The sequence below is a fragment of the Chaetura pelagica genome, unplaced genomic scaffold (assembly GCF_000747805.2).
Source record: "Chaetura pelagica isolate M959 unplaced genomic scaffold, ChaPel_1.0 scaffold76, whole genome shotgun sequence".
NCBI lineage: Eukaryota > Metazoa > Chordata > Aves > Apodiformes > Apodidae > Chaetura > Chaetura pelagica.
The window spans coordinates 6,011,083-6,022,363 of NW_009970723.1; the positions used below are offsets into that span (position 1 = coordinate 6,011,083).

Sequence of the window (11,281 nt, forward strand, 5' to 3'; positions counted from 1 at the left end):
CGCAAAAGCGGCAGCACGCGGCGACGGGACCACGCCGAGTGAGGAGCGGCAGAAGTGGCGGCAGGCACGCAGTGGCAGGCACACGGCGGCGGCAAGCAGTGTGAGCGGAACAGCGCGCCAAACACGAGGAGAGAACGAGAGAGAGAGAAGCGTGCCGCGCTGGCTCTTTTATGGGGTTTTCTGCGCTCCCGATTGGCCGGTTTTCTATTTCAGGGCTTTTCAGCCAATCAGACGGGACCTAGTCCCGTCCCTGCTTCCGGCCGCGGCTCCTCCCCCGTAGCAGCTGCCCCCCCCCACACACACACAGAGGGTTCAGCGCCACGTGGAGACGCCATTTTAAGTCAGTATTGTCGGCTGACTCAAAGGACATTTCATGTTCGTGTAAGGAAATACCTGGTCCTTCACAGTTTGTTTTTTTCTCTTCCTCTCCAAAATTTCCCAATAAAGCTTGACAGAAAGTTTTGTTTCCTCCTTCCCCATCAGCTAATACTAAAGTTTAAAGATTAAAAACACTTTCCTAATAAGTACAGTTCAACAAAAAGCTGATACAAATCCAACCATCCTGCCTGGGAGCTGTGAGAGCTGCCCCAGCTCTTGGGCTTCACCAGCCCCCAGAGCCCTGAGACTGCTTGTGGTTCCCACATGGAAGCAGAGCCCTCCAGGAGTCTGATAAATGACCCATCTGATCCAATGATACCAAGGTCTCCTTAGGGCTTGTAAAAACCTGAGTGGCATCTGTCTAAACAGAAAATTTCTCTTTAATCAGATTTACTGCTTTTAAAAGTTGGGTTACTTCTGTGTGTGGTAACTTCATTGGGTTTTTTTGGAGAACAAATTGCCCCTCATTACTTCTCCTCATTGGTCCCAGTTTGGGACCAAAATTTGGTATTTCTGTTATCTCAGCTTTATTCCTGCTTAGCTGCATCACCGATACAGTCACCTCCAGCACTGCTGGCCTTGCAAGACTGTTTCTGGAAAGGGATAACCCTTTGGTTATCCCTGAGGTCTGACAGTCTCTCACATCACTTCTTAACCAACTGTGAAATTCAGCAATTCCTTGAGGCACTGTATGTAACTTCTGTCAGCTTCTCACTCTATTCCTTGCTATGTTCAGCAGCTCCTCATGGTCTGCTCAGTCCATTAAGCCTCTAGCCAGGGCATGCTCATCTGCCTGAACACAACTGCTTCCTTAGAGGTCACTTCTGCGTGAGAAAAGCAATTACACAGCAGTTGCCACATTAATGACATTTTAGCAGCAACTTGGTTGTTTTGGAATAGCTACACATTGGATTTTGAAATGTCAAAGTCTTTCAAGGAATGTAACTCTACTTTCAGTCCAACTTTACTCGCAGCTCTGCTTTGGAAGCAGCAGCTCACTGGCCTGCTACAGTTACCTGCCAAGATGGACTGATGCCAAGAGGAGTTTTCTCCAAAAACTGCAAAACTCCGAAAGGAGTTTAAGAAAACTTAAGATTGAAAGAATGTTACGGAGAAAAGAAACCTGGCATGCAAAAACACTGCAATGCAAACATTACAGAACGCAGCCAACCATTTTGTTGTAAATAAACTTACAAGAAGGGTATTACAAGATGATCAAATCTGTGACAGATAAATGACAGAGAACCTCCGTTTGGCTCAGTGCCAAAGGGAAACAGTGACAGGACATAAACCTTCCCTAATTTTATCTTCATCAATATAAAACTTAATTGATAAAACATAGCAATTAGACAAAACTACTTTTGCCAACAGAGACACTATATCCACCTTTGCCTGAGCATCAGCTTGACTTCATCTCTCACAGCCAGATGTAACTGAGAGGTGAGAAATTCACCATCTCTGCAGCTTCTCCAGGACCACATCCTTTGATTGTTCTTCTCCTGGCAATTTTTTTCTGGTCTCTGTGAGCTCAAAATCCCAATTTACTAGGCATGCAACTTAGAAATAATAAAACTTGTCATCCTATAAAGTATTGTAAGGCATATTAAAAAGTGTGAGAATTCTTTTGTATTGACAACATTCCCTCTTGTCCTCATTTTATTAGATTTACACTTCATTACAGTGGGAGGAGCCCCCTGTGATCCATGTTTAAACAGCATCTAGCAAAACATCTGGGTCATGACTGGGACAGGCATTTATTGGAAAAAGGATGCTGGTGCCTCTTAGCAGTAGGAGACTGTCAGCCCATCTACTCTGTTCCAAAGCAAAGTCAAGAAAAGGCAAAGTCAACAAAAAGCAACGCAGCTCGCTTGGATAAGCACTGACTGAAACGAGTTAGACAGAATCATCAGGCGGTGACCAAGTGGGAGGTCACCACTTTCCACCTGAGATAAGGCCATTACATATGCCATGTCTCAGCATAACTTACTCATTTTTAGTCGAGATGGTGTTGTGGTTAATCCACCACATCCATCCAAGTGTTCCATTTCAGCAGCTATGAGAGCTCTTTTTTTTTTTTTTTTTTTTCCTCCACTTTGCCTGGAAGCACATTAGAAGGATCACTCAGTCACACTAAGAGGCAATTTCAGAAGCAACCCATTCTCAGTTGAGGTGAGGTAGGACTGAGGAGGCATTGCAAAGCCTCAGCTCTGAGCTGCAGTCTTGGTCAGCTTTAATTTCCTGGCTGCATGGTAGCTGTCTGGCAGGAGCTCTCATCTGCATTGGGCTACTTCACTTCTGCTCAACATTGAGACAGACCATGTCCGAGCATTCTTTCCACATGGATGAGGACTGTGCTAGTGCTTGCATGCTCTGAGGTCACAGCAAGCTGTCTGTGCCTCACCTCATCTGTTTAATCATGCTCTGTCTAATGACATACTGTTGCTAAAGAAATTGTATAGATTATTTTTAACTTCTTGAGGTGGCCAGCAAGTTATCCATCAGTGGTTCCTACTGGAATACTACCTGTTGACTGGTTGATTTAGTGCTGTCTGACTCTTTTGCTGTCTTCTGCCAAAGGTGAATTTAACCATGAATCAATCTTTTAAGTATATTTTTTTTCTCAAATGCTAAAGTTACATATACTGAAAAAAACAATTATTTTATTGCTAACTTAAGAGAAAGTTTGCAGTATAATGTCATTCCTTTCCTCTCCTTTTCAGTACCTTTCCCTAGAAAAAAATTGCACTCAAGTATAAAACAACCACAGGAATATGCACTTTCCCTCACGGTTTTTATCTGAAGTGTCTGCACTGACAGATGAGCTATTAAAGCTGGGTGGTTTCACACGCACACATTTCATGCCTGTCTATGCACATTCTGCAGGAGAGGTTCAGCTACACAACAGTAACTGTTACTACCACTTCACTCCTGCCTTGCTCTGCCACCTGCTGCTGGTGGAGGTCCTCTTCATTTGAATTCTACCTGGACACATCTTGATGGCTTTTCAGAGAGTGCAGTACTTTTGCTGGTGAAATGCCTGCTACCTACAGTTAATTAGTCCTCACCCAGCTGCAAGCATCTTTGTCACATGAGAATTGTTTGCACTGAGAAGTGAAGGACTAAGAGTTGGTTATTGCAACACTATCTGTTTTTTTAAGGCATATGGGTATTTTTCAGAATATCCACATGACACTGAGTTAGAAGGTAAAGCTTGTGCCTGCCTTGTAAATGAGAATTTGGTGTGCATTACTAGATGGTGTTTGCACGAATCAACAGCTCAGGAAGTGTGTCAAGCAAGCACACTGCTGCCCCAGAGATGCATCTGTTTGCTGCTGCCCAGCCTGCCCTCAGATGCAAGTGCACCAGTTCGGAAACCTGCCTGGAACACCACGCACATCTTTTTCTGTACAGCCACTTGCAACCACACCCCCCTCCCAAGAAGTTTCTCTGTGTAAAGTTTTATGACTGCATAATAGTAGCTGACAGTTCATTTCAAATTACCATCCTTGGTCATCTCCACAGTCCAAGAGACAATTGGAGATAGTAACTGTCTCTTCTCGATTAAATCCAACGTACATTTGTGAAGTGGATTTGTTACAAATGAAAAATTAACTGCTTAGAACTTTACAGAACAGCCTGGGTTGGATTTAACCACTGAAGCATGCAAGATTCTGCATACAATGCTTGTGCTTGACTTACAGCTAACAGAGAAGGGATTTAATTATAACTTCTGGAGATAAGACAGAATCTAGCCATTGGAATAGTTTATTAAAAAGGTAAGACCAGAATACAGCTGCAGTATTTCCTCTTGTATTTCTATTTTTTTTTTTCAATTGCTTCAAAGGACCTAAAGCTTGAGCCATTTCAGGAGGAAGTTTTGGAAGAAAAGGCAAAATCTGTAAGTGCTTTGACATTTCATTTTTAAATTCTGGGTACTGAAACAACAACTTGACCCCTTTTGTTAAAAAATAATTTAAAAAATACCCATCCTTACTTTTTCCAGTGGCAAGAATCCATTTTAGCTAGCAGAGCACATTGTGCAAAAGGCAACAGAACAAAATCTAGAACGTGGGCAAATCTTTTATATTGATTTTTGAATTGTTTTCAATGGATTTAGTGAGCCAAAAACTCCAGGAGGAAAAAGTGTCATTAATATAATGTACCAAATTTGGCAGCAGTGTGTACTAGGCATTAGTTTCTCTGCCCCCAATCACCTAATTCTACATTCATGTTTTAAATCACAGTTGCACAGGCTCTCTTCCTCTCTCCCATAACTGCTATAGGAAACCCTATTGGGAAAGATGGGGGAGCATCTGATGCTAAGCAATAATCAATATTACAACTTACAAAACCAAAAGCAGGACCAGAAATAAATTTACTGTTGAGTAAATTTATGTCCTAAGCTTGAGCTCTATTTTTCAAATACAGTAGCATCCCTAAATTCAGGGCTTTGAACGTAACAAAAAGAAGATCAAATACACATGAAAAAAATAACCAAAATACATTATCCATAAAATTCCTCACTGCATTACAGATTATTTTTTTTTATACAATACTGCTAGAAAGGCTGCTTATGACAGAGGGATAATCCAGGAGATAACACTGTCAATAATCAAGGCAGAAACAAGCAAAAAAACCTGTACAAGAGTTGTATTAAGAAGCACATGGTGTTTCTTTAACTATTGTATTAGTAAACTTGACAAGCTCTAATGGATGAATCAATATGTAAACTACATACATTAGCTAAATTATAATAATTCAGGATAAATAGGTTTTCTGTACTGCCAAGTTCTATTGACCCTTTTATAAAGATAATTCATTTTTTGCAGAAAGGTGAAGAGAAAAAAACGCTCTATTAATAACTTAACATGGGCTACCACAGGCATCTTATTCAGGCATGAGTCAGAGCTCTACAAGGTCAAAGACTACAAGAGCACCTGAATCTAATGTAACACTGCCTGCAGATGGTAGGAATATGCTTTCAAACCTCGCACTACTTGCATACGGATTCAACCAAGGAAACATGCTGACTTTATTACCGAACATTTCAAGGATCAAAATTTGCTTCACACTCTTCTGAAAACACTCTCTCATCCTGGCTTAGGACAAATCTTGCCTTCTCTAAGGTGGACTCTCATTTTGGGTGTTTCCATTCTGTGCCTGAGCCTGCCTAGCCATAAAAGCCACACATGACCATTTCTACTTCTCCACTACTCCAGAGCATTAAAACAGGGATGGCAAACTTCAAAGGAACTGTTGTGGGTTTTCTTTGATAATTGTGTTTATTATTGTTTTATGATATACTTCTCTGAGTTTAAAGTACAAGCAATTCAGCACTAATATTATGGTTTTGTATCAGCACATAATGATTGTTCAACGTAAAATGTCGGTGATAGAAGAAGAAACTGAGGAATTCCGGCTTGCTCTGAAACGCTACGTGGAATCTGCTGCTTCTCAGGGTGGCTGCTTGCAGTAAGTACAACGTTACTGTTCCTGGGCTGAAGGAAAGAAATGTAGTGTATAACCTAAGTAGAGCTGGATTATTTATGAAGAGAGAACTTTTGACAGCCTTTCTGGCTGGAAAACAGGTGTGAAAGACAAAGCTTTTCAAAGACAACTAAAATCAGAAAGAGATGTCAAAGTATATGTGCAGGCTTTCAGTGGTATCACAAAATGACAATACAGGCTATCCCAAAGATACTAACAAACTTTTAAGGATTCTCAGCTCTGCAGATCATCAATTCATTGCTTCTGGAAGCTCCTAGGCTGACATTCTTTATTGGAAAACTCATTTGCCATCCTTCATTTGCACTCACCTGGCAAGTGAGCAAGTTATCAACTTGTTTGCCTGTTTTCTGCTTGGAAGCTTTAAAAATCTCCCCTTTAGGCTGTAATTTTAAAATTTTAATTCATAATAATTAGTAAGAAAAATTAAAAAACAAACTTTTCAATGAAACTGTGTATTTCTTCTTTGCTTCTTTTAGAATAAAACATTAGAACTGTGCTAAGAAAAAAATGTAGTGACTCACAACTGTACAGAATTTCATAATTTAGCATACTTGAGAATGCTGCAGTCCACACTACAGACTATGAAATAAACACTTTTATAATGTGTACAAAATACAGTATCTTCCAAAGGCTTCACAGGCTGCCTGTCACATCCCTAATTTATAAGCCTTGTTACGAGATCATCACACTTATGGTAGTATCAGTAGTGTTCACACAGGCCAGAAGTAAGTTAAGCTGGAGGAAGAAGAGTGACATTTTTGCTGTGGTTCAGTTGTAAAGGCAGAGTGATAAGGAAAATAAAACTCTTGTGGGACAAGAGCTGGAAAAAAACAAAGAAGAGAAGCCTCTCAGCCCCTTTCCAAAAGCGAACATCCAGCAGAACGCTGCAGTGACTGCAAACTTGTCAGGGGAGAGAGTTTATGTGAAAACTGAATGCCACTTAAATGATGGCAGAGTTCTTTCTTTTCTGAAGTTTCCAGGCTTTGGTAAATCTGTAATGCCACCTACCGGTTGTTTCTCACTGCGGATGTTTCTGACTGACGGTTTTTCCAACAGTTCTTTATATTGCTGCTGTTTTACACTGTACTTTCACAAATAGCAGGATAAAGCAAGTAACTCACATCACTTACTGCTTAATACAGTATGATCTATAATCTGAGACCAATTTGCAAGGACGGCAGTAATAAGATCAATAATCTCACTCTTGGACACTCAAGAAATGACACATCTATACTTTTTGTGCTATACATCTCAACATCAATTTAAGTACTCAAATGTGTAAGTAGTCTATATGCTAAAAAATTTTTATGCTCCAGATAACAAATTGGATGATGTGTAGCAGATCAGCAGATATTCTGTGGGTAATTTTTACTCATGATAAATTGTCAGCTGAATAGCATAAAAAAATTAACTAGTACACAATGGTATTATTTCCAAAGTCTATCTGCAGCAGACATCAGCGCATCCCTCTTTCTGCTTCATTAGTATTTGCTTTCAAAGGACACAAACTTCATGTCACATTGATGCATCTCTCATAAAAAGGATGACTTCTCCTAATCTAATTCTTCCATGGAGCAGCACAAGTTACTTTATAAATGCATTTGAGCTGCTGGCTGTGTGCAATACGCTGTATTAGCTGATTTCTCCTGTACCACAGATGTTTGATTAGCTTTCTGTATCACTGATCAGTATTTTATTTCATAAATAACACTGTTGGAGCAGCATGAAAAAATAATTTTATAAATTCCATCATAAGTTTATAAAGGCCATCATAAGTGTAATAAAATGCTAATAAATAGTCATAAGAATACTCAGTTTTAAAACAGCTCAGGCAATTTGTAGTACGTTTCCCAAAAAGCCCTTATCTGATAATTTTTTAATTTGGGTTGTTTTTGTTTTGCCCTTTTTTTTTCTTTTTTTTCTTTTTTTTTTTCTTTTTTCCAAAAAACACTACATTTGGTTCTTACTCATAAAAACTTGGAATAAGATTTGTTGTCCAATAACTTTTTTAGGTTTGACTAAATTCGTTCTATCCTACAATTCTTAGTGTTTCTATACAGAAGCTTCCAAGTGATTCCTGCTTCATGGTTTATGAGTTCTGGGAGAACAGTGATGCTTGGAATAGGTAAGTTTTGGGAGTCTGGAATGGGTTTTTTGTGATATGGAAGGTTTTGAAGGTTAGAGAGCAATAGTGTAGAAGGACTGAATATATATTACAATCAATACTTCAGAACAATACTTTAATTGCTAAAGACTAAAATATACTGAAACATATAAATAAAAGTGTTAGACACAGTTTGAACAGAGCATAAAATGTCTGAAAGTGAGTAGAGGAAGGTACAGCATCAGAGGAATGTTAATTAATCAAAGACAAAATCACAGGTCCAAAGCAGCATTACCACAGTTTAATGATAATAGGAGAAAAGGAGCCAGTGACTGAGAAGGGTTTACACCATCCAGCAACACACTTAAGGATGCAAGCAGTCATGGGGAACTCTCCTAAAGATTCCCAAATCCACATCACAAAAACCCATCTGGCAATTTCCCAGAATGTCTCCTTTGGGTCCAAAAAACAAGTTACAGATCAGAAGTCCTGAGTTCTAACCTGCTGCAGGCAGGTGGCTAAATATTATTTTTGTATTATAATTATTTTTTTCTTTCCTTAACTACTTTTACTATTTAAAAAAAAAACAACCAAACCCTCTGATCATAAGTATGTATATAGCAACTGTTCTGAAGGGAGACAGGGAAGTCTCTTGAAGCTTACTATCTTTTTCTTTTAAACAAAGCCCCATTTCAAAGCAGGTATGTTTACTTCCTGAAAGACTCAAAACCACAGGAAACATACATCAATGCATATCGAACAAGAACTGTGTTACAACCAAGAGATAAGCATCAGAGTAACAGGCAATCATACAGAAGAAAAAGTCTGTTTAATATAATGTACAAGCACTTCACAACTTACCTGGTTTCCCCTCCCACTATCATAATTGCTTAAGTTTTGAAGCACAAAATCTGTCTTACAGCATTACATTTAGCCCCTTTAAAATCTTTGCTCTATTCTTGTTTGTTGTTTGTTTTTGTGTTTGTTTTTTTTCCCAACTATTTAGCCACCTTCAAATGAATTACAGCAAGACATTCCAAAGAAGTAACATGGACTTCTTGGAAGCTCCAGAGCTCATCACAACAATGCTAGTCCCTGGTAAATAAAAGTTGTTCACAATATTTTGCTTGTTTCATGTGAAGAGTTCTGCTGGATTAGTCTGCTCCATATGCAGGATCACTGCATAATATCAGTGTTAGTGAGATTTTCTTTGGTGAGGTATGAAGAAGAATAAGATCCACAACAATTTTATACAGTACAAGTTAACACTAGCGTATGCAAGCATATACTATTTAAGAAAATATCAAGAATAAACAATACTACTTGTGGTAAGAGGCTGATTTAGATTTTCAGACAAAAAAAAAGGTTTGCTGACGAAGACTTCAACTTAATCGTATTTATATTGACTGATGTGAGTATTTGTTGCTAATAATTTAAATTCTCTAACCAATTTGTTGTACTTGCTTCTTGCTATGTTAAAACAAATTACTTTAAAAAAGCAGGGTGTTAATGACTCCAAATTACTACTTCTAATACAAACAAATCAAGATGCAACATCATCCTTCTCTGAGAAATGATATCCAAGAAACAGTACAGGATGAAGCAAAACAAGCACCAATCCCAAATTCACAGAGGGAGGACAGCACAATTTTTATATTGTCCAACACAACTCTATTACAATGAAATCCTTATTTCCTCTATGTTTAAGTATACACAATTTAAAAAAATAAAACCCCACCTAGTAGGGAAAAAAGTCATAGTCCTACACCTGGCATTTCTCCTTAAAAGAAACCAGACAAATTTTCAGACCTCATGAGCCTGCTTTGAACACACAAGTATATGCATGCCTGCAGTATCAAGGGATTGCACCTAATGAACCAAGAATCCCCTCAGATCTTGTATCTTACTGGGGAAATTGCTGGATTTAAGACAAACTTGGCTGAAGGAAACAATGCAGCCTTTTCCCTAACTTATTTGTGTCAAAGAGATAGACTGGGTATTACCCAGGAGTGCTCAGGGGCACTTTACTCACAGCTGAAGTACAATCAAAATAAATTTTAAACATAATTTATAAATGCCTAAATACAGAGGTGTATGTAATGGGATTCAAAATGCTCATTAAAGCATGGACTCTGCCTGCTAAAGACTTCAGTCTGCAGCTCTCTACCTTGGCAGATTGTTGCCATAGAAACAGCATTTCTCAACCTACACTACTTGCTGAGGGGGCAATGGGAAGTAATGCACTCCCACATTTTTTATACCATTTCATGGATTATCGGTAATTTAGAAATGTGTGCAGACATTTGAACAATTCTTTTTTGGAATGTACTTCCCATGTTTGATCTATACAAACAGTATTTGTATTTGAAAGGCAGAAAATGATCATGAATGATGGCTGCATTGCTGCCAGTATACTTTTTGAAAGAATTTGAGACATCATAAAGTAGTATCAGTGTAAAATCAGGAAAAAAACCAGCCTGTCTGCAACTAGCACACAGATAGGCTGTATTTTAAAAACAAACTTACCCTAGCTCAAACTCATCTACAGTTTTTTACACATATTGTTAACGAAGGACTGAAACAATTCTAAATTATAATGTGAATCTGATTCAAAGATTACAACCTATCTCCACTCAGTTAATTAAAATTAATAAGGATACACTTACCTAGCTAAGAATGATTCAGGAAGACATGGAATCTTAAGACTGTTAGATCAAATATCATTCTAAAGCAAATTAATTTACCACCAGTTAATGGGAGCCACAACCTGCTTACAATCAACAAACCTGATTACTATTACCTGTTGTCACGATCCGTGACCTATTATATCTCCTTATTGGAGTGTATTAACTTATCAGGATTTGCTGAGAGATCCACACGTGGTATCGCCTCACACAGAGGATACAGGAACTTATGTCCCGACTTTTTTGAGTGAATAACTCGCTCAGTGCTTACTAAATTTCTAACAACAGCAAGGTTTATTGTGGGGAAAACAAAGCAATTTGGGGCAGGAGGTTCAAAAGGAGTGATTACAACACATTAAACATATATGGGTACACCTTAGTTACACATCTTATCCACGTGAGGGAAGCAGAGGGGAGGGATTTGCCCGAATGGCTGGATTATATTTTCCCCTATAAGCTGGGGTAGCCGGAATTGTCTCACCACGGCAGTGCAGGTAGGATGAGCTGGGTAGCAAAGAGGCTGCGGGCGCTCCAAGCGCAGGTCGCCCACCCCCCACCACAAAGCGGCGGCAGTCGGTGCGCGGCTCCGGGACCGTAGGTGTGCAGA

General features: G+C 39.1%; 1 protein-coding gene across 1 annotated transcript in view; it reads left to right on the forward strand.

Annotated features, from left to right (window-relative positions):
• The window catches only part of NECAB1 (N-terminal EF-hand calcium binding protein 1), a 56,851-nt gene that overhangs the window by 43,362 nt on the left and 2,208 nt on the right, over positions 1 to 11,281 (forward strand). The window contains exons 9-12 of the mRNA XM_010006421.1: positions 4,223 to 4,276; positions 5,738 to 5,850; positions 7,934 to 8,011; positions 8,997 to 9,088. Of these exons, the coding sequence (XP_010004723.1) occupies positions 4,223 to 4,276; positions 5,738 to 5,850; positions 7,934 to 8,011; positions 8,997 to 9,088 (337 nt within the window). The remainder of the gene's footprint in view (positions 1 to 4,222; positions 4,277 to 5,737; positions 5,851 to 7,933; positions 8,012 to 8,996; positions 9,089 to 11,281) is intronic.